Source organism: Rattus rattus, chromosome 3, assembly GCF_011064425.1.
Source record: "Rattus rattus isolate New Zealand chromosome 3, Rrattus_CSIRO_v1, whole genome shotgun sequence".
NCBI classification, from domain to species: Eukaryota; Metazoa; Chordata; class Mammalia; order Rodentia; family Muridae; genus Rattus; species Rattus rattus.
Window position 1 is genome coordinate 219247709 of NC_046156.1, and position 23618 is coordinate 219271326.

Consider the following 23618-nt stretch of genomic DNA (forward strand, 5'->3'; position numbering starts at 1 on the left):
CACTGACATTGTAGTTTGTGCAGAACCAGGCAGTAGGTGATTACCTTTTGAGATCTGTACCTGTACTATCAAGTGTATTATGTTCCTTTTTGTACATAATATAAAATCATCCCATAAACTGTAAAGCATTTGGGTAGTTTGTAGGAGCTTGGGGGTAGTTTGTTTGTTTGTTGAGGCAGGGTCACGTACCCATTCCTGGCCTCAAACCCTCTGTGTAGATAAAGTTCACCTCTTGATCTCTTGCCTCCACCTACTTAGTTCTGGCGTTACAGCTGTGTGTTACCTAAGATTTATTTTTCATTAACATGTCACATCTATCTAGTTTTGTTTTAGATTTATTTATTTATTATATATAAGACACACCAGAAAAGGGCATCAGATCTCCTTACAGATGGATGTGAGCCACCATGTGGTTGCTGGGATTTGAACTCAGGACCTCTGGAAGAGCAGTCATTGCTCTTAAGCACTGAGCCATCTCTCCAGCCCCACATCTGTCTAGTTTTATGGGCAGTGTGCATGCGTACAATGGGATTGGCTTTCACCTTAAGTCAACTGTTTTCAAACCGTGCGTTGTGACCCCCTGAGGGGTCACATACCAGATACCTTGCATATCAGATATTTACATTACGATTCACGACAGTAGCAAACTTAATAGTTACTGAGTATCGACAAAGTAATTTCAGGGTTGGGGGTCGGCACAGCATGAGGGACTGTGTTAGAGGGTCACAGCGTGAGGAAGGGTGAGAGCCACCGATGAGTATTTATCCTGTGTCTGGGTTAAGAGCTTCTGAGTCCTCTCTTCTGGCCACTTCACAGGTTTTGGTACACGGTTAGCTGTAGCTTCTCTACTGTGCAGGGGCACCAGAGGCTCCCCATCCTGCCTCACTTGCCTCACTGCCCCTGCGTGCTACAGCACACTCGGTGTTTTCACTCTCAAGCCGTTGTGCTGCCTTGATTTCCCTTGAGACCATTAACGGGGAGGGGAGAAAGGGGTGGGGTTGCGGGGTGCAGAGGGTGTCAGGGTCAGGGTCTGGGTCCTGGATTCCTGACAAGCTGTGCCCGCTTGGGTCCCTGCCCTCGGTTCACACTGAAAAGCCTAGGCGGGAGGGTTCCTCAGTGCTGTCACATTGGGAAGAGTAGGGAGCAGTCAGTGACACCTCTTAGGTCTCCTTTGCGCCCTGGCCTAGGAGGTTTAGGTTTAAGGAGAGAGCGGGAGGCACGCACAGCCCAGGTCAGAGTGTGGAATGAGCATCTTTGTCTCCTTGGCCCCGGTGTCTCTGTAGGATGGCCTGACAAATTGTCAAATGCATGAACTCCCTTTCCTCTGGCTGGTGGGGCCGCCTCTGGGGAAATTCCAGTGTCTCAGGGTTCGTTGTCTCCGTGGTCTGTTAGCCAAAATGAAGGACACAGGTGTCTCTTGTGAACCACTTCCTCCTGCCAGGAAGGTTATAAGAGAACACATTGTACACCGTCTAGTGTGTCTGCCAGCTTCCCAGTCAGTCTGTCCCTTCAGTTCTTACTGTTTCTTGTGGTCCCTGGGTGGGAGCCGTGCTGTTTTGTGGCAATTTCTGTTGCCATTTTTCCTTATCCCCACCTCTCCCGTTCTGTTATCCCCACTCTCCTCAGCCAAATCCACATCCTTTTTCTCGAGACCTTATCCCAGAGCCAGCCTCCAGCCTCCTCTGGTACAGTCGCTCTCAGAGGTGTGGCAGGGCTGTTGCCCTGGAACCTGGAACCAGTCCTTCCTCAGCCTCACAGGCCAAAGGGGCTATGGGATTCCTGCTGCTCACCCTGGTGCCACGTGGCTGGGGATCTGACCACCCAGCCATCTGGTCAGGGAGTGCCCTGAGAAGGATCGTTTGGACCAGAGGAAGCTTTTCCTGACAGCCACTAGCCTCTTCTGTCCTGGCTGCTCTCCCTAGTCCTTGCCCTGAGTTCCCTGATGTCACGGCTGAATCCTTCAGGGGAAAAATGGGTGTAAAGACCACAGCCACCTTTCAATAGTACTGTGCAGAAAGGCTCAATTCAGACCCCTCAATCAGCAACAACTATGTAGGGCTGAGGCTGTACCTCGTAGAGGACTTGGCTAGCGTCAGACCCTGGGTTTGATCCCCAAGCCAAGGAGGGAGGGAGCAAAGGAAGGGGGAGCAGAAGAGGTAGGAGAAACGTGGAGAGGGGGAAAGAAAGGGATCCGGTGTCTATAAATAAATAGAGGCAGAAAATAAATGATAATTCTTCCCGGGGGGTGGGGGAAAGCCTTAAGTCCTTCCTCATCACCAGTCATCAAAAATCACATAATCTAATTAAAGTCCTAACCCTTGTAAAGTTTTTTAATTGGCTTTCCTCGCTAGAGCAGTTGGCCAGATGGTTAAGCATAATAACACTTGGAAAACAACTAAGAGGATGTCGTGAGAGTTAACAGGGGAAGAGGAACCACCAAGAGCGTCACGTCTGACAGATGACAAGAGCGTCATGCCTTTAGAAAACTGCCTCTCAACCCGAGAGGAGTCTCTAGACAGACTACCTACGGCAGAGTATGACCCCTTTGCAGCTCAGACTTGTGGCCTCTTCCTCATCCCGGGTGGCAGGCGTGACCTTCACTCTGGATCTGAGAACAGCTAATCGTGTTTACTCTCATCCCGGGAAAGGCCCTTGGGCCCTGGTGTAATTATAAGCGCACTGAAATAGAAATGAACTTTAATAGGCACAGAGTTCTGACACATGGAATTTCCCTCGCTGACTTCTCCCTGGCTTTGACTGCCCCAGCTGATCCCTCTGGTCCACGCATTAAAAGTCCTGAGGCTCTACCCAAGGATTTTAGGAAGACAGAAGAGGGTGTGCGGAGGACGGCGCCTGTGTCCACAGCACGGCTCCATTGGCACAGACCCTGTAAGGACACATTGGGACCTCACGGTGTGCTCTGGTCCCCACTGGGAGGCAGCAGCCGCAGTCAGAACAGGTTTGCTGAGAGATGCTGCCCTCGCTCTCTGGTGTCTGGCACAAGTGGAAGTGTCTGCTGTTGGGGTCAGGATGTGTCTGAGCCTCAGGTCCTCCACGTGTGCCATGGTTTTCTTCTGTGCTTAGGACTACAACCCAGATCGACAGTTCTCTCTTCTCACCAAGTCTCTGCAAACCCAGGTCCAGTCACAATCACGGTGCCCCTCTGCCCGTACCTTCTCTGTGAATTGGGTGTTTATAGGAAAGGGTGTGGAATTCTGCTGACAGGGATCTGTTACCACGTGAAGGTAACCTTTCATGTAACTATATGGTTTGATGCCGTCTGGGGCGCATGCAGTCCAGCTGGAGTCTATTTCACATGCTTTTATACTAAACTGCTACCTAGTAGCCACAGTGCAACAGATTAGACGGTAATCGTTACAATTAGACACTAATAGTAAAAAAAATAATTACAATGATCTCTTCCTGGCCATAATTTATAGCTAAGATCCCTTCTCTCCCAACTATGAGTGTAGTTTAAACAAGAAAGTGCAAGAATTTGTTTTCTAGAACTTTTATGCCTGTAGAAGAATCATTCCCCATCCCCCAATTTGGAATAGAAAAGCGTCATAGAGATTGGTATGAACCCCGAGGAATGTCTTTGAAGGATGCAGGTAACAAGAAAAGGCACTTGAGAAAAGATATGTCCCACTGGACCCCTCAGCCTCCATAGCTTTCTCACACATGTAAGGCGGGGGTGGGCCTTCTGGGCAGACGCCTGGGAAGCCTCAGTGCAGACAATTAATGCAGAGCCTGTCAAGCTGGTAGGAAGAATGTATTGAGGCTCAACTTTTAAAATGTAATATAGCTTCCTTGGAGTGTGATAACCCCTCATGGGTTTCTTTTTCCTGATACTCTCAAGTGGTTTTAGATTTAAGGGGCAAGAAAGTAACTTACAACAGTGTGGCATTGGCCAGTGAGTGTTCCCCTAACCTGGAGGTCTCCCTGTGGGTCTGAGAGCCCCTCTAGGCACCAGGTGACCTCCTCCCTCTTCAAAGCTAGCCTTCTTGATTCATAGGCCAGGCCAGGTGACCCTGTCAATGATGACTGTGACAGCCTGGTGAGCCTCAGCGTCAGCCCGGCCGCCGGAAGCCGGGCTGAGGTGGTTGGCAAGAGAGAGCGCGTTCTGTGGCTTTCATTCCTAGCCAGGAGCGGGCAGCTGAGAGGACCTGGGGCAGTAATCAGCTTGTCTCTCTTCAGTGTTTGTCAGCCATGGCAGAGACACAAGGAAGGGGCATTGCCGGAGGACTGAGCCGTGTGACACTCCCAAACTCAGCCACCAAAGTTGGAGGATAAACAAACTATGTAGTCTCAGAGTTCTGTGCGCATGTTGAGCCCTGTCAGGCTGTCAGGGCACCCGGTTTGTCCTTCTAGAATGTCTGTCCAAAGGCTCCCTCCCTGGGGGAGGAACGGAGCCCTTACCCATTCAGATAATCTCAGGTCGTCTTCATTTGTCTGTGAAGATGGTGGAGAGACGCTAGTGTGGTGCTGTCTGTGGGGATGTCACACTGCTCTGAAGACTGGTTTGAGTCCTGAGGATTACATAAATCAGACTGGATCTCCACGTTTAGTTCTCCGTGTGTGTGTGTGTGTGTGTGTGTGTGTGTGTGTGTTTGTGTTTGTGTGTGTGTGTGTGTGTGTGTGTGTGTGTGTGTGTGTGTGTGTGTGTGTGTGTGTGTGTGTGTGTGTGTGTGTGTGTGTGTGTGTGTGTGTGTGTGTGTGTGTGTGTGTGTGTGTGTGTGTGTGTGTGTGTGTGTGTGTGTGTGTGTGTGTGTGTGTGTGTGTCTCTGTGTGTGTCTGTGTGTGTATGTGTCTGTGTGTGTGTCTGTGTGTGTGTATGTATGTCTATGTGTATCAGGGTAGGGAATAGGTGTGTGACTGATCTGATCCTTACCATGTATTCCAGGCTGACCTTGCACTCACAGCTGTCCTGCCTCAGCCGCCTAGGTGCTGGCACTGGGTGCACACTGCCATGCCCAGCGCCTTGTGCTCCAGGATCTAAGCCACAGCTGACACCTTCCAGTCACTCTCTTCTGGCAGAGAGGATGAGAAGGCGTTGGCATTGATGGTCCTGTGAAGCCCTACTTACTGACATTTTCTTTAGAGAGAGAGTTGTTGGTCATGTGCTAAGCAATGACACATTAGTCTTCCAGTACCAGTGAGGGCGGGTCCTAGTGCCCAGCAATGAGAGTGGGGTCCTAGTGTCCAGCAGTAAGGGCGGGGTCCTAGTGTCCAGCAGTGAGGGAAGGTCCTAGTGCCCAGTGGTGAGGGAGGGTCCTAGTGTCCAGCAGTGAGGGAGGGTCCTAGTGTCCAGCAGTGAGGGAGGGTCCTAGTGTCCAGCAGTGAGGGAGGGTCCTAGTGTCCAGCGGTGAGGGAGGGTCCTAGTGTCCAGTGGTGAGGGAGGGTCCTAGTGTCCAGCAGTGAGGGAGGGTCCTAGTGACCAGCAGTGAGGGAAGGTCCTAGTGCCCAGTGGTGAGGGAAGGTTCTAGTACCCAGTGGTGAGGGTGGGTCCTAATGTCCAGCAGTGAGGGAGGGTCCTAGTGACCAGCAGTGAGGGAGTGAGGTCCTAGTGCCCAGTGGTGAGGGAGGGTCCTAGTGTCCAGCAGTGAGGGAGGGTCCTAGTGACCAGCAGTGAGGGTGGGGTCCTAGTGTCCAGCAGTGAGGGAGAGTCCTAGTGTCCAGCCATGAGGGTGGGGTCCTAGTGCCCAGCAGTGAGGGCAGGAGAGGTCCCAAGCACCCAGCCACAAAGTCCATCCTGTTTCCTGCCACCAGCACAGCACAGACCTCATATGTAGTGCTCAAGACCAGAGACTTAAATGTTTGCAGAGCTGAGACCCATGCATGCGGATGTCCTGGCGAGATTTCGCCAGCCCTGGACCTTCCTAATTTGAAGGAAGGCTGGCGGTACCCCACCGCAGGGGTCGGGCTTGACTGGAGTGTGACAACCACAGTCTCAGACTCAGCTTCTGACAGTTCCTGTGGAGTTCTGGATGGGAAGGATTTTCTTAAATCACCTCACATGTAAATAACAATGAGGGGCTCCATCAGGGAGACAGGACATAGTGAATACAGCCTTCAAGGGGCTTGTTTTCCTGTAGGGGAACCCACAGTGTGATGCAGAATTAAGGTGCAGATGATAGAAGGAATTAGGAAGGGCCCAGAGGAACTCTACAAAGAACGGATAGAAACTGGGCAGGTAAGGGGATAGGGAGGGGCCATTCCAGAGAGAAAAGTGGGGAGAGACAGGGAAAGAAAAGCTAGGACACATTTGAAAAGCAGTGAGTTCATGGGGCTTAGGCTTCCTCTGGGCCCCTCTGAGATCCCCGAGTGCTGTCTAACGGCTGTAGACAGCCAGGCCTGACCCTTTAATGTTACCCAGAGAACACGTTACGGAACCAGAGTATAAGAAGCTCCCAGAAGAGCCGGAAGTTCTTGGAGGGTTTCCCTGACCATTTCCAGCTATACCGGAACATCGAAGGCTACATTGCTTTCTCTATGAGAAGATGCCAGAGACCGGGTTGAACGGTGGAGAGACTCATCCCATTCGGGCTGTTCCATGATGTCTCATAGACCGTCATCCCTGGCGTGATAACTGGGCCTGAGAACTACAGCTCAGTTAGCCCCACTTCTGTCAAAGCGAGCTGGGCGTGTTTGCCCGCGCTTCTGCGGCCATGGCTTCGCTGTGTGTTATCGATCGGGTTTGATGCCCCTAAGCATGCTGCCCTAGGGTTTTATGAGAGTGCGGATTTCTCAACGCGAGTTAATATTTCATGAGATTCCATCATAACTAGAGGCCGCGATGGAAGCCATGGCAAAGACACAGTCTCACGGCAGCTGATGCGCCGGAACACAGACCGCTGTGTGAGCACAAACCCCACGCACCTCTGCCGAGGCCGTGATGGATCCTGATAATTATTTCCATTTAGACCGCTGATCTCCAGGGGCTCCATTGATTTGTGTTCTCACAAACATTAACAAGGCAAGCGTTCTATTTCCCCGTACCGATCTAAGAACTTAGAGATCGCATGCGCCTCCTAAGAACATGTCAGTCAGCAGGATCCTAATACTAGCTTATTACACAAAGAAGCGAAGGGTCCTACCCATTCACACCACTAGGGGGCAGCACAGTGGGCAGCGGTTCCTGGGCTTTCCTGGAGTTGACCACAGTTCACGTGGCCTTTATCTCTTAAGGCGCTGCTCATGTGTCATGGCTAAGTACAAAGCATCTTGCGCCCCCAAAGCCCCCCACCCCCGCCAGTACTGCCTTCCTCTCAGGAGCAGCCTGAGACATACCTGGTCCCTGCCTGCTCCTCCTCGGTAGTTGGTCATCCCCGGTGCTGGGCAGGCTTGCTGTCTGTCACTCATTAGCAGCAACCGTGTATAGTTTCACTTTGGCTAGTCCTGCTTCGTCTAAGGTCCTTCTGTACCCCGTTGTTGTCCCCAAGCCTTTGAAGAGTTGAATGTCAGCCACTGTCCTTCCCCAACACAGTTCCACAGTAGCTGACTGACTACCGCCAGCCCTGCGGCTAGGCACAAAGGGGTACGCAGGTGTGGGAGGGTGAGGCAGGCGGAGACTCCTAAAGGACGCATCTTGGCCTTGAAGGCAGCGATGGAAGGAAGGGAATTCGGGCTCGTGTTGTTATGTGAACAGTTTGTCACACATCTTCAAAGTCTACGTCATAAAAACTTGCTTTTCGGGCCACCAAGATGTCTCAGCAGGTGCCCCACAACCCATGTGCTGGAGGGAAAGGACCAACTCACGTAGGTTGTCCCGACTTCCAAATGATGCCGTGGCACAAATGCACACCCACACATACACGGGAAATAGAATCGAAATTCTTACGTCTCTTTAGGTGGTACGATGTCCCCACCAAGCGTGAGTTCCTGGTAGGATGGATGAGAGAGTGAATGAATTGTCTCTTTGGTCAAATGTCATCCGCAAAGACCCTGGGGGTGCGCTTTACCCAGCGCTGTTTCTCCCGCTGGACACTTCCTCCTGATGTCAGTGAAAGTAGTGAAACGTGTGGTGGCAGGAAATGACATCCTAGGCCGTTTTCTGTTAAAGTTGGTAGTTTAGGAGAACAATTGTTCTTTAAGGAACTCTTTGTTAGAACAACTCTCCGAGGCCAATATTAATCAGATGAAGTCAGACGTAAGGTACTACCGTGGAGCAGGTGAGCTGAATCAGACCTTGGAACATTCCCCGGAAATTCTGCCTGTTTATGAGGCTCACGCTACCGAAGCACAGGCTGCAGGTTCTTCTCCGGTGGGTCCCCTCAACTCCCAATTTAGTTGCTCATTAACCACTTGATTGAGACCTGGAGGGCGATGCATTCCCAAAAGGGTCTCCCAGGTGTCGGGCAGGGCGTGACTTGAGCACTTTGCAATCTGTGTTTCTTTATAGCCATGTCCTCCCCGCAGCAGCGGGCCTCGGCCAAGATGAAGCCAATCGAGGAAGGGCTAGAAGATGACGATGAGGTCTTTGTGCCGATGTCTTCAGCTCATCAGTTGCCTTGAGCAGCATCTGGCGACCACGACAGAGGCTGACCTGAGGAGCAGAAGACCCACGCTCTGCTATGACCTTTGGTGGTTTGCTTCAGTCCTGCCAGATGGGAAGTGAGGGGCGGCCGCAGACAGGAGCTGTGTGCTGCCTGTCCCGCCAGCCAGCGCCTTGTGCTAGCCGAGCCTTCTGAGTAGACCTCACTCTATTTTCAGACATGTATTTTTGCAGTAGATATATTAATATTGTTTTAATTGACCTTGAAGCTGTCAACACATCGCCTTTTCGCTTATTTTTCTAAGTTGTGGCCCTTTTCTCACGTGTGCTTCCCCCCCTGTTGTGGGAATTTGGAACGAGTAGTTGTTTTGATCATCTTAGCGATGTAAGCCGAAGTTGAGGCTGACACGACATTAAAAAGTTTACCTTTTGTTCAGTCGACTTTTTCATGACACATTTTAGTAGGTGAACACTTGTCTTGTTTCCCTCCCCAAGAGCAGAAGTGTTTCCCTCACCGGGGCCACCCTCCTGGTTGGGTGCAGATGGCTCGACAGTGACTGCCTTGATCTGAATGTGCTGTGAATGACCTCATCCCCTGCCATTTATCAGAGACTCTGAAACCTGGACCTGGAGTGAGCGTAAGCATTTCTGAGCTCAGTGCCAACTCTCAGCTAAACTTTCTGTCTTGTCATTTGGGGCCATCTCGGCCACAAGCTCAGATACAGGAAAGGCCCCACTTTAGAAGAAACAAAGACAGGCTGGGGGGCACTGAAACAGCTTAGCCCTTCGTCCTGTTTCTGGGATGGCAGAAGCAGAAGGACCAAGCCAGACACTGCGGTCCACACCTGTAATGCTAGCACTTGGGATGCTGAGGTAGGAGCGCTAAGAGTTTGAGGTCCACCTGGGGTCACTTAGCAAGACTTTTGTCTCAGAACAACAGAATGTTTATTTAAGGGCCAGCTGGTTCCAGAACTGTGGTCAAGAGCAAACCCATGGGGCAGAGGTTTCACCTGAGGCCTGAGGCATCCAACCAGAGAACTGCCGGGAAGGCCTTGGTAAGGATCTTTCTTTCCTGCTAGCCATGTTTTTAGGGATGTACGAGGCTTTGTCCAAATCATTAGTTTCAGCTGACAGTGGCACGTAGCCACCCAGCTGAGGCCACTGATTGGCCGCGATAGTCTTGTCATTCACGTTTACTTCATCCGCTCAAACCAACACGCAACACCCACCGCACCCCCCTCCCCAAGTTCCAGAGCTAAGGAAAATTCACTCAACAGCTCTTAATCTTGAAACAATGAAGGAAAAGGGGGGCGGGTAACATAGCCTTGCCTTTAAGGTTGTAGCTGTCAACCAGGGGGACACTTTGTCCATTAACCCACATAAGATGTGATAGGGCGGGTCTCGATTTCCACGAAACTACTTAGCTGGCCCACACATAAGGCTAATTTACAGTCGCTCTGCAAACGACACCCCCTGAGAAGGCAGGAATATCGGATTCCGCTGTCACCAGTCTTCATGTGTGGCGCTTCAGGGGACTCTTCTACCCCAGATAGTAGAAAAGGTTACCTCTGCTGATCTGCCTGACTATCTACCTGAGGTATTTGTAGTGCCGGGGGAATGGAGCTGTTTTAAAGGCATGAAGTTAAAAGCAGGTAATTTAGAGTCATTTGCTCTCCTCTTGGAAACGTTGTGTGTATCAGTGTCGCCGATATCGGAGATCAGAATCTTGTGGCGGGGGATCTTCAGAGAGCCACTTAGTCTAAGTGCGAAACTTGAAACTGTTTTTAAAAGACATACCTCCAAGGAAGACGGCGACTGGAGAACAGGAGCCCAAGCCATTGAATAGCCCTGCCACACAGGCTTGACTGCAAAGGAGCAGAAAAGAGGACAGGGACAGAGCTCCGAGGGTTAGGTCTACGGACAGCTTTAGATTCATTTACACAGACAAGCAAATGTATTTTCGTTCAAAGCATAAATTAATAGATTGAAGGATGTTTGTGCCAGGCTCCTGTAAGATGCTTCCTCTGACTTTAGCATTCGGTTAGCCCCGAGATAATGTTCAGAAAATGCTCTGCAGAAATTATGCTATCTATGTCCCCGACCTTTGTTTAATGTAACATCAAGTCAGTTACAGGACTCTAGAGGATAATATTTATACCAAAATGAGACTGTCACTTAGAATAGAACCCTCAGAACATTTATATTTATAAAGCAGATAGCACAGATAATTATACAGATCCACGGTTATATTTAGCGTACGTTAGTCATAATGGGTTCTGTGTTACCTATTAGTGCTTTCTGAACTCTCTGCCCAGTCACCCCACTATACTTTAACAGGCAGGCACCATTTGTCCTCAGATGCTCGATGTGGGTCAGAGGCAGGATCTGGCTCCGAGCCTGTGTGTCTGAAGATTTTTGTGGGGGTTATTGTCGTTCTTCTTTTGGTTTTGTTTTTTGAGTTTGTTTGTCGGCTTGTTTTAGTCAAAGCCACTAGTTTCCACTGCCTGATCCCACTGAAGCCCTAAACACAGGAGCACACAGAGGCTGGAAAATCTATAGGAAAAGCTGAGGTGACCTGCGTATTTCCTTGTCCCCAGTGCACTCAAGTTGGGGCATTTCCTCCAGGAAATGTCCCAGCTAGAAAAAGGTGGCTCTCGGCTACTCAGTCCTGCCTTTAGGGCTTAGTGCACTTCTCCTACAGACCCCCAGGGCGCCAGCCACCCTTAGGGCTCACTTTTTATTGAAATCCATTTGCTTTGACCCTGCTATGCCTGTTTCCTTTCTCCTTCCCTTCCTTGCTTCCCAACTCCCTTTGCTATCGCCAACTAGAGTGGCTGGAATTCCCACCCACTCAGCTCAGTCTCCAGCGGTGACAGCTCTGTGGAAGCTGGAACACATTCGTGCTTCCGGTCTGTTCCGGTCTGCTACCCACAAGACAACACCCTCGCTGGCCGCAGCCATATTTTGTTTATCACAGCCTCTGGGAACACGCCGGGAATGATGAGACAGTGTACGTATTATCATTTAAAGAAACCTATTGTAAGTGCCATTTATAGGTTTCCTGTTAAACTTGCAGGCTAGTTTTAAGATGTCAAATTTCACAAGTGCTTTATGCAGACACGTTAGAGGAAGCTTTTCAGATGACGTTTACATGGGTAACGTTCACTTTATATCGAAGGCGTATGTCTGAGTATGATGGTTACTGTTGTTCAAATTCACCCCATACATTGTCATTTGGTTAAATAAATTTTTACTTAGAAAAAAAATGTGTGTATTTTCTGTTTCAAGTTTCTTGCACTTAGGGCTTGATTCCCAAAAGCAGGTTTGGGCCAGTTAACCGCAGAAGTTAAGGGATCAGCCCTGAGAGGTGGTGCTATTCTGTTTTGTTTAAATGACCTAGGGTCCGTTGTCTTGATGGCCTTTGGCCAGCATAAGAGGCTGCAAGGCAGTGTCAACTGCTGACCGGTCACGACTTCACAATCTTTGCAGTTTCCCTTCTGGGACAGAACATCGCACCCCAGTATCCCCTCTCATTCTAAAAGGTCCAACAATTCACGGGTGTCTTGAAAGAGTCAGGGTCCCCAACACCTTCCCTGGGACTGTGAGGACATTTTTGTTCTTAGAAACCCAGTTTATTTCAGCGTGTCTCTGAGGTTTTTAAACGTGTCTGCACGTATGTGTATGTCTGGTGCCCACAGAGGACAGAAGAGCATGTTGAACCCCCTGGAACTGACTTACAGTTTTGAGCCCCATGGATACGGGAATCAAACCTGGGTCCTCTCCAAGAACAGCGAGTGCTCTTAACCACTGAGCCATCTCTCCAGCCCCAAGCTTATTTCTAATGAAATGATACGTGCCTTAATTCTCGACTTCCAGCATTTCCTGTATCAGAACAACTCTGGGCTCACAATACACACGGAACAGCAGTGCCGCTCTCCGTGTGAGGAACAGAGCAATTACTGAGGGAAAGCGCACTGCTGGCATTCCCATGTTAAGGACCCCAATACTTCAGGTCTGTGGGAATTTGCAGCCTTTCTCCCGGTCCAAGTTCAAGTGTTTTCAAAGGATTGACCATTGTATATAGGAAATGTCAACCACACAGCTTCCTCCTGGATGACTGTAACAACAGTGTTCCTATAGACACCTCCTGCAGAGACTAAATCTGCTTCCTCCCTGTACAGTAAACCCATCCCATCTGCTCAGATGTGGGTTTCCAGCTTGCTGCTGCCGCTGCGTCTCCATCAGAACATCCAGCCCACCAAACCCCTGCTCCCCTGTACACCTGTCTCTGTGTCTGTCCTTTCTCACCATCCCAGGCAGGCCAGTTGCTGAACCTTGCAGGTCCTAGCATCAAAGTGATTGGAGGATTTGCATGCTGAGATAAAAACTGCTCTGATAGGGCCTGTTTACCTGAAGGAGATGGGGGGTAAAAAGCGAATAGTTTCTTTTTAATTATTTATTTGCGTGTGCTTGTGTGTGTTTGCCCACATGGATGTCCATGTACCATGTGCATTCCTGGTACCTGAAGAGATCAGGAAAGGACGTCAGATTCCCTGGGACTGGAATTACAGACAGTTGTGAGCTGTCATGTAGGTGTTGGGAATTGACCCTGGGACCTCTGGAAAAGAGGTCAGTGCTTTTAACCTTGAGCTATCTTTTCTAGTCACCAAAAGCTGATCTTGTTAACAGAGCCACCAAGTCTCTTCCTATATCCAGTTACTTCTACCCTGTACCTCCGCCAGGGCACATTAGCCACCTGCTGTGATGCCTGCATGGAGAGTGGGGTCCTCAGGAATCTATAGTAGGTCCAGCTGCCAGCTGCCATGTTGTATCCCCTGTGACGTCCAATGTCCTCTTGCTTGCCACCGTTTGCTGACAAGGGTTCACATACACTGTGACTGGTTATAGTTGTATGTAGTTCCATGTCTAGGAGACCAGCTGATCTTGAATCAAATATATTTGAGTCTGGCTATAATGCTATGCACCTTTTAATCCTGATAAGAGGAGGCAGAGGCAGGCGGAACTCTATGTCAGTCTGGTTTACATGGTAAGTTCCTAGACCTAACAGAGCTACATAGTGAGACCCTGTTTCAATTTCCCTAAAGTGGAGGAAACTATGTCTCTATGGAGCAGCGGAAAGCTTTTCCACATTACACCAGACCCTAAGACACAGCGTAACAGCCTTTGATACAGCATTTGCTTTGTGTTGGCCATTGTAATAAGTGCTGATTCAAGTCCGTGGGTTCCTTTGTTTTCTTGTGTTTAACATCTGCTGGGGGTACTAAAACCAAGCCTTGCCAGATGACAACTAGGAAATTTCATAGATAGGTTTATTAGTAATATGAAATACTTAGGTGTTCAAATTGTAGTCGAGGTGATATATTTAAAGAATCACTTTGGAGAGTGTGGGTAGTGCCCCCTCTGCTGGTACTGCTGCAGTACAGCATGGCCTCCAGCCATAAACAGCAACTCCAGACAGCGCTCATTCCTTCCTCCCTCTCCCTTGCCTCTCCCTTCCTCACCACTCCCCATCCCCCTGACCCCCGACTCTGAGACCAGATTTGCTAGTCATCCCAGGTGGGCTTCCAACTCATGATCCTCCTGCCTCAGCTTCCTGAGTTCTTGGATTGAAGGCACACGACACCACACATAGCCTTTTCTACAGTTCCTTAAAAGTCAATACTTTTTAATTAAAAGAAATGATTTTAAGATGTATTTTTATTTGTGCAATGTGTTACACGTACACATGGTGTGATGTTTAAATTAATCATGACTCCTCAAGCGCTCATCACTTAACTGAAACCATCAGAAGAGAGTTAGTATCTTTAATTTTTATAACTCTTTATTTTGTGTGCTAGGAGTGCAGCTGCCCACATGTGGAAGCCAGAGGACAACTTGTGTCCGCTCTTTTTCCACCATGGGAAGCCGGAGGGCATGGAACTCTGGTCATCGAGTTTGGCATCGGGCATCTTCATCTCACTGGCCTGAAACATACAGCATAAAATCGTTGCTTCTAGTCACTCTTCTGTTCGGTAGTGGGTAAAGGTGCCTGCGGCCAACCCTGGTGCCCCGAGTTTGACTCTCAGGCCCTACATGTTAGGGGAGAAAAAACTCCTGCAAGTTGTCCTGTCACACTCTCTCCCTACATAAATGCAGAAAAGATTCTCTATGAAAATCTTTGGGAGCCGCCTTCCCTTAGAAGCCTCCTTCTGACATTTTTCCTTCAAATGTGCTCATCTGGCAGCCCTGACCTCCTTTTTCCACTGTTCAGAATAGAACTCCCGGTTGGAGATTTAGCTCAGTGGTAGAGCGCTTGCCTACCAAGTGCAAGGCCCTGGGTTCGGTCCCCAGCTCCGAAAAAAAAAAAGAAAAAAAAAGAAAAAAAAAAAGATCCAAACAGAATACAACCCCCCCCTTTGGTCCTCCCTGGGGAAGCACCCTCAGGGAGTGAATGAAGGGGTGCTGGGTCAGTAGACTTCCTCAGGCCCCTGGTCACATCAGCTGCCCTCCATACAGCCATGCAGAGTGCAGTCAGTCTTCTCTTCCGCTACCCACAGGGGCACTGCTCACCTGGGTTTGGTCTTCTCATGCTAGCTCTTCTGTCTGGGATTTCCCTCCTTCACATGAGCCTGGCTGTGCTCAGCCTTCAAACTGAACGTGCACTCATGAAGTGATATTTCTGAACATTTGTTTAAACTCCAGGTCCAGGGAATCCAGGGCCCTCTCTGGTCCTCTGAGGGTGCCTGGCACAAACAATACCTACTACAAAGGAAATACTCATACACATAAAGAAAAGCATATAATGAAACACCAGATGGTTAAGAGCCTCCATACGAGTGAATGCTGGGAATCCAATCCACGTCCTGTGTTCTCCACAGTTGAGCCACCCACCCACCTCTCTAGTACCCTGAACTGTGTTTATCTACACAACAAAACACTGTATGACAAGAACAGCTCCAAACCATACCTAACAGCAAGTGAATGTCAAGTACAGCCCCAAAGTCAATCTAATGAGGGTCCCATGTGTGTATTCACACACATCTCCAGAGTCAATCTAATGTGGGTCCCATGTGTGTATTCACGCACATCTCCAGAGTCAATCTAATGTGGGTCCCATGTATACACACACATCTATCTGACGATGAGAAAATCAACAAAACCCATTATTTCTAGATCGTAAGACTACACTTTCAAGTTTTATATATCTTAAAGTATTGCCAGTTATCTGTAAGAAGTTATATTTCCTTACATATTTTCTTTAGTCTTTATCTTTATTTACATATGAGTGTCTTGCCTTAGTGTGTGTATGTGTACCTCCCTTATACCTGGCACCCACGAGGACCGAGGAAGACATTGGATCCCCTGGAACTGAAGTTCTAGATGTTTGTAAGCCACCACATGGGTGATGCGCCCTCAACCCAGTTCCTCTACAGGAGTGACCTCTTAATCGCTCCATTCCCCATGTTCTTTTGTTTTGAAAAACCATTTTTCATATTTCCTGAAGGACATCAGTACACTTCACAACACAGTCTTTATTATCTTTTGTAACAAGAAGCTCTTCATAGCCTAAGCAAAGTGAATCTACCCATTGCTTTTATGCCCACACGTGTGGCTTCAAACTGTAAAAGCAGTCACTTAAAATGGCTACGGTTCCATTTGAAAAAGCAAAACAAAGACCCCATGGGCTGGGGAGAAGGTTCGCACCATGTCAGAAGGCTCACACCCCGGGGATCTGATGCTGCCTCTGGCCTCCAAGGACCCTGGCACTCAGCACGCATATCCACAATTTAAAAAGTGTTTTCAACTCTCAAGAATTATAAATGATGTGTGGGTCACAGGACACCAAATAATAAAGCCAGCCATCCCGGACTAGAGCAGAGAGCGTTTAACTGGATGGGGCAGGTGTCACGTTTAATAGCTCATCGATCTATTTTGATAGTGCATCACTACTGTGCAGTCTGACCAAGTTATGCTAATGTTTTAAGTTTCTGGTGATGCTGTCTCCTAATTTGTTCTTTCCAAAGCCTCGTGATTACTACGGGAAACCTGTTAAAAAGGTTCCAAGATGACTTCTCCAGAGGTTTTTATAAGCTCCATGACATTGTTTCTGCTACACAAGGGGCAGGTCTCTATTGCCAAGTCTGTATGATTCCTGATGACAACACTGGACAACCCAGATGAAGACAAGCCACTCTGTCCTCTCCCCCCTGGAAACCCTTCCCGGTTTACCACCACTGCCACACCACGCTGAAACCTTTAACTCAGACTCACAATGGCGAAAATACCTCTGAAGGGCCCTTTTTCAATCACAGGAACCACACACAAAGTTTCTCCAGACCCGTCTTAAACACCAACATTGCATCTTTTATTTTCTATCATGTCATTTTAAACTTCAGAACATCAATAGCCAACAGAGTAAGACGTTTGGTACGAAAAGACAACACCAGGCCCATGTCTGCAGAGGAACAAATAGTCCACCGAGGTGACGGAATGCAGTGTGCCAGTGTAGTAACAACTCCTCTTCTGTTCTTTCCAACGCAAGTTCAAGGGTATTTTTAAAAAGTTGTCACTTGTAAACATGAATCAAAATGGAGTGAGGGAAGCTAAACACTACATAAGATAACTTTCAAACACCAGATAAAACACTGTATTAAAGACATATAGAAACCAGGTTCACTTTGGTCTTTATATGGATAGAGTCGTTACCACCACAAAAACAGCACACACTGATTAAAGCCAGTCTGGTGCTAGGTGCTGTGGGTGATAGTCAGAGTGATTAAGGAGGTAGTCAACGCCATCATTTTCAAGCAGGGACCATCAAGGGGTAAGCCACAGGGGTTGCATATCCGGATACTTTCTCACAGTACAGGACTTCACCATAATGCTGCCGTAATTCAGTTCCAAGTGTAAGATCAACAATGAGTATCGTAGGTCACCGTCTCGTTTTAAATGAACAGTAGGTCACAGATCACACAGGCACATCTTGAAGAGGTGTTGACAGTCTGTATGTAAGACAGAACTGGATGTTTTCAATAAGCTGTTCTTTTTCTAAAACAAATACGTCTCATTAAGACATCTAGAAAATTAAAGTCGGCACAACTCCACTTGCATGCACTTCCCTAGATTTTATACCAAAATGGGAAATGACATATATATTTTATGATAAACATTTCTTAGAGAAAACAGATAAATTAATTTAAATTAACTTTAAGACTTGATGAGATTCCCCACGTCCTGTATAATTCATCTTACAGTGAATGTTACAAGGTCTACTAACACTTACGGACTTCTATTCACAAACTACGTGCACCAGCGCAAGTTAGGCCCGCACTGGAGCAAAGTAAATCTCAGTCCGAATACAAAAATAACTGGTAATAAAGCACCCTCTGTTTGGGAGGCGGACTGAGGCCAACAATGTACGCCTTCAACTTTTTCTCTAGATTGCACACTAAAATTTCCAAGTTATAAGTAGATAAAAATCTCCCTAAATCTTTCATTTGTAAAAATACATCCGAAGACTAGTAATGCAAGTATAAAAACGTCTCCACTGTGACCTGTTGTGTAGAGAATGAATAGTTCACAGGCTAAAGGCTGGTAGTGAATCATTTTTAGGAATTATATTTGTGTTGATACGAGGGGGAGGTCAAAAGGTGGCTTGACCCACGGGCCATATGCCCACTATTAGGAACCCCTGCAAAGTGGTGCTCCTTTCCCCTGGCTCAAAGCAGCACTGCACTTTACGTGCCCCCTTGGCAAGCTGTGCTGGTCATGTGCCTGCGGCGTGGCCTGCTGCAGTGCGTTCACGCTCTGCACACGGTACAGTAGAGGCACGTGAAGCGGGTAGGAATCTTTTATAACACTTGTCAGCAAAATACAAACACCAAGTTTGCTTTTGTTACCTCTCCTGCCCCTCGCCTCTAGGTAACAGAGCTATTCTCAAGATTGTTTCTGTGTTCCGTTTTGCTTAGGATGAAGAGTGCCCATTCTTCCTTAAATTCAATACATGATAACTTTAAGGAAATGCTTGGAGACTTTGCTACCTAACATGGGAAGTCCATGAGAGAAACAGGCATTTTTCAGAAACACGTGGTTGCAAATGCCTCTCTGTGCTACAGATTAAAGGTGTCTGTACCAGAGGATTATCAGCGACCCGTAAGGCTGCAGCAGCATCGAGCTGTGCTATGTAGTAGCTAGGAGGTAGCTGTTTGCTGTAAACAGAGTGTCTCACTTGTGTGAATTCACATCTGCAGGGAGTGGCAGTTTGCTTTACAAGACTTTGACATGAAACAAAAAAAAGACCAATATCTGATATTCAGAATTATGACAATGTCACTCAGAGGTAGTTACTAACAAGCACATGTACCTACATAAAGACTTAAGCTATTTGGCTTGTTCTGAGAAAGCAGGATTATAGACTAATCTGTAAAAAAAAAAAAAAAAAAAAAAAAAAAAAAAACATCAAAACCCAATAAAACATTATATGGTATGTTCCCTGAGCAAAGTTCTTTGTCCTGAGCATGTAATAGTGACAATATTTTCATATAAAAATAAACCCCAACTTTTAACCGTAAGAGGTTTGGTATGTGCTTTTAGTAATTCAGTCTGGTCAGATGCTGAAAAAGAAGTCAACCACACCCATAAGTTCTATAGTTCAAGTGTTTCTGAATTTTCTACTTTCATTTTTAAAATGGCCTCAGTTCTGAGTTTTATATGTAAACAGGATGTCTAATTTTCAAGTCCACTATTTCCTAGTTTTATAGTCAAGCAACTTTGGTTTGAACGCTCAAAGTGGCCTATCATATTTTACTTGTACAACCGTTACCTTGTTCATTGTACTTGGGTGACACTCTGATTCATCTACATAACTTAAACAAGCTTGAAGTCCTCACATAAGGCAAGGCAGCACTTCTCTATGGCTACATCACATTCAATATCGTCAAAGATAAGCACTGTATTACAGCACACCGATACTTCAGTAAAACACTATGGGAATTCTCATAAATACTGTCAAGAAATTCAAGCTACTCTGGAAAGGACTGGCAAGGTAGTCACAGACAGTTTCCTCCTCTAGTGGCTTGATGGAACCTTAGCGTCACCCACCTCCCACAACAAGACACACCGGAGGAAGGGACTCCTCCGTAGAATGTGTCTCCTATGAGTCACAATGCTTTCTTGTTTGATTATCTGAGCTTATACCAACAGACCCATGGAGCTACAGCCAAAACTATGCACTGCAGTTCCTTGGTACCTTCTTGAAGATGCTTCAGAAGTTTGCTCATCACATTTAGAACCAGCTGATTCCATTAAAAAACAAAACAAAACATGATGGAAAACAGCCAATACCATGGTCAGTCCCTAGCAGTCTGGGGCCTCAGCAAACTGAGAATCTGTCAGAGAAGATTTTGGTGACTAGCCTGGGTGCTCGTCCTGAGCCTGTCACATAGGCTACCTCAGCCTCTGTACTCAACGAGCTGCACGGCATCAGTGCTAACACCTACAGGATTTCTAGCCACATAACACTGGGCCCATCACTCCGTCTGCCTGCCACCACACTATCCTTTTGGGTATCAGTCCTGGGCTCCATCTATGGGGCAACTTCATTTTCACTTTATGCCCCACCATTTTATTTCTATGCTGCGTTTGTTTGTTTCAGAAACAGGTCTGAGGACTCTCGATGGGAAATAAAAACAGCTACTAAAATATACCCAAATAATAAAGTTTTTCTCTAAGGCTTCAGTAGTAAGTAAGAGACCTTCTTGTTCTAAGTGATGGTTCAAAAGCTACGCAGTCAAAGGGAGCTTCTGTTGCCACAGTCCCTTAAAGACCTCAGAGCACTTGTAAAGACCTAGTATGGAAACACCACTGAACAGGATCACATTACTATACACATTACCCTCCCCTCCACTTTTCTTAATAGGCATGTAATTTACAATCAAAACAGAACAGAGGACACTGGAATCTCAGCACAGAGACGTCACATTCACTGTCCTATTCAGCAATTAAAGGGTATGGCAGTCAGAGGCATCTAGAGTTAAGTTACTACCTTAACAGGAGCAGACAAAACGGCACAGACACTCCGTCTGCGTCATGGGAGTTGTGAATACTCACTTGGGAGGCATCAAGTATCCCAAAAGCCGTGAGTGCCATCTAACTGGCAGCTCTGAGATCTGAAGTAAGCTTTGGTTCACATGAAAGGTAACAGTCACGTGGTTTGTTTGTTTGTTTACATAATATAAAAGAAGTAGTATTTAGGAAAAATTCCAAGGATTAACTCTGAAGCCATCTCAAATGTTTCACATGGATTTTCAATGCTTGGAGATGCCCAACTATCTGAGAAAGAGTACGTGCTTCTACACACACACACACACACACACACACACACACACACACAGATTCGGGTTTCCCCGCTCACTCATGCACATACTATATGTAGCATCTCAATTCTACAAAACATGACACCCTGCTTAAATGAGATTTGCTTAAGAGTGATTTGTCTAATTAAGAACATCAGAGTTCCTCAGCAGTAGTTAAAACCCCCGGTCGGCTGCTCTCTGTGGAACACTATTCCCCTGTGCTTGCATGAGGTAGACTCCCCAGCCGGGTGAAGAGAACACTGACAATACTAAGTCTTTTTCCGTTTCTGAATCAAAGGCCCCTTTTTGTTTTGCTCTCCTATTGCTGCAAATGCTTTTGTGGCAGAAACTTCTTGGGGTGATCTGTCTGACTGCTCCGCCATTTCTGACTTCACCTCCTGAGGAAACGGCGCTGTGCAGCCGTGCCCCCCTCCCACGTCTCTGGGGGAAGTGCATGGCTGGCACTCCGCCTCTGGCCTTCCCTGAGCCGAGGCGGGCAGCTGCGCGACAAGCTTGTGCGGGCAGTTGGCCACCATGTGCATGATGCTCTGGCAGTAATGGCACTTCTTTGGCTGAGGAGGTAGACCGCATTCTTTAGCATGATGGTCGAGACCACCGCAGTTGTAGCATCTGCAAAGAAAAGCGAAAAAGAAATCTTAAAGGTAGGTACTGTGTATCAGTAATATTTAGAAAAGTGGTAATTATTGAAATAAATTATGTAATAAAATTTTAAATTACCAAAGATCAAAAACTATCAATGAGATCGGCTTATTTTAATGTGACTTCTTAAAGTATATACTATTTATATTGTCTATACTAATTGCTTCAAGGATTCTCATCACCAAAACATTCCAGCAACTTTATAGAAATGAGTGGTGTTAAACACAACAGCCAGTGAAAACACGAAAAGGACAGCGTGATAATTAGTGCTCCCATACAGAAGCTAGGGCTCACATTTCACAGGCAATCATGAAGGAATACTTTAAACCACTAGATGGCAGCCAACAATAAACCCAGAATCACCATGAGGTGATGTGAGGAGAGGAAGGCAATCACTGGGAGTAGAGGAAGGGAGGGACCTGTGTGGGAGAGGGGATAGGGAGGGAAAAAGGGAAACATGACTAGTACAGGGGGAAGGGGGGAAGAGGAGTGAAGCCCTGAGGGCCAGCAGAAAGAATGGAAACAGGCAACCTTGAGAGGTAGGAGGTGGGGGACCCTCTAGAATGGACCAGAATCCCGGGAGGTGAGAGACTCTCAGGACTCAAAGGAAGAGGCCTTAGATGAAAGGCCCAAAGTGGGGAGAGGGAGCTTGTTCTGCTCACTTCCAGAAGAAAGACAGGACATCAAGTGAGGGATGGGATTGCCATCCCACAGTCAAAAACTCTGTCCCAGAATTGTTGCTGTCTAAAAGAACTGCAGGGACAAAAATGGAGGAGACTGAGGGAAAGGAGGTCCAGTGATAGGCCAACTTGGGATCCAGCTCAAGGGGAGGCTCCAAGGCCTGACATTGTTTCTGAGGCTATGGTGTGCTTACAGACAAGAGCTTAGCATGGCTGTCCTCCAAGTGGTCAGCCCAGACACTTACCCCCAACCAATGGACAAAAATTGGGGACCCCTGTGGTTTACTTAGGGAAAGGCTGGAAGAAGCTGAGGAGGAGGGCAACCCCAAGAAAGACCAGCAGTCTCAACTAACTGGACCCCTGAGATCTCTGACACTGAGCCACCAGCCAGGCAGCATACACTAGTTGATATAAGACCCTGACACATATACAGCAGAGGACTGCCTGGTCTGTTCCCAGTGAGAGAAGAAGAACCTAACTGTGGAGAGACCTGAGGCCCCAGGAAGTAGGAAGGTCTGTGGGGGGTGGGGACATCCTGTTAGAGAGAGGAGAAAAGGGATGAGAAACTGTCAGTACCAGGAGGGGGATAACAACTGTATTACACATACAGATTCACACACACACACACACACACACACACACACACACACACACACACACGCATACACCACACACACACGTTTGTTTGCCACACTAGGAATTAACTTACTCAGCATTCAGAAAAATTACAAACTAAGTTGAGTTTTATGAGTTAAAGACTTCAGTATCTAACAGAACTGAAATAATCTTTGCCTTTGTATAAAATTTACAAGGAAATGTGATACCTAAGCTGTCTACTTAAAAGGAGGAGGAGGAAGAGGAGGAAGAGGAGGAGAAGGTGGGGGAGGAGGAGGAGGAGCAGAATTAGCCAGTGTGAGGCAAACACTGAGTGTTTAAACCAGAGCCCTGCTGTGAAGGAGTCTCCTGAGGGCTAAGGAGTCACCCAAGGACTGAGGCTCAATCACTGTGGTCTGGTGCTACTTTGGTGACTAGAAAAGTTGACTTTCTTTCTATAGAAAGTTGGAGTAAATTTCCCTAATCTGAAGTGAGTGTGAGCATTGTTCTGATTGGTCATTTAAATCTGAAAGCACTCTGGGGACAAGGACAGGTTCTACTCTAGATGCTAGAAAATCTAACTTCTAAAAACTGAGCAAAGAAATGTATTTGCTCAGTCTCAATCATAATTGCCTTTTCATTTTTCAAAACAGTTTAAAAAATGGAGACACTAAGAAGCACTCTTGGGCCGGAGAGGTGGCTCAGTGGTTAAGAGCACTGACTGCTCTTCCAAAGGTCCTGAGTTCAATTCCCAGCAACCACATGGTGGCTCACAACCATCTGTAATGGGATCTGATGCCCTCTTCTGGTGTGTCTGCAGAGAGCTATAATGTACAC

The 23618-nt window shown here is 47.4% G+C and overlaps 2 protein-coding genes across 3 annotated transcripts in view; one reads left to right on the top strand and one right to left on the bottom strand.

The window, feature by feature from the left end:
* The window catches only part of Bves (blood vessel epicardial substance), a 34801-nt gene extending 25873 nt beyond the window's left edge, over nucleotides 1–8928 (top strand). Inside the window, exon 7 of the mRNA XM_032896902.1 lies at nucleotides 8402–8928. Coding sequence (XP_032752793.1) covers nucleotides 8402–8514 — 113 coding nt within the window. The 3' untranslated portion in view covers nucleotides 8515–8928. The remainder of the gene's footprint in view (nucleotides 1–8401) is intronic.
* An 11661-nt stretch (nucleotides 8929–20589) lies between these two features.
* Nucleotides 20590–23618, bottom strand: part of Lin28b (lin-28 homolog B) — a 74087-nt gene continuing 71058 nt past the window's right edge. For both annotated transcript variants that reach the window (XM_032899105.1, XM_032899104.1), the window contains one exon: nucleotides 20590–21477. In XM_032899105.1, the coding sequence (XP_032754996.1) occupies nucleotides 21117–21477 (361 nt within the window). In that variant the 3' untranslated portion in view covers nucleotides 20590–21116. The remainder of the gene's footprint in view (nucleotides 21478–23618) is intronic.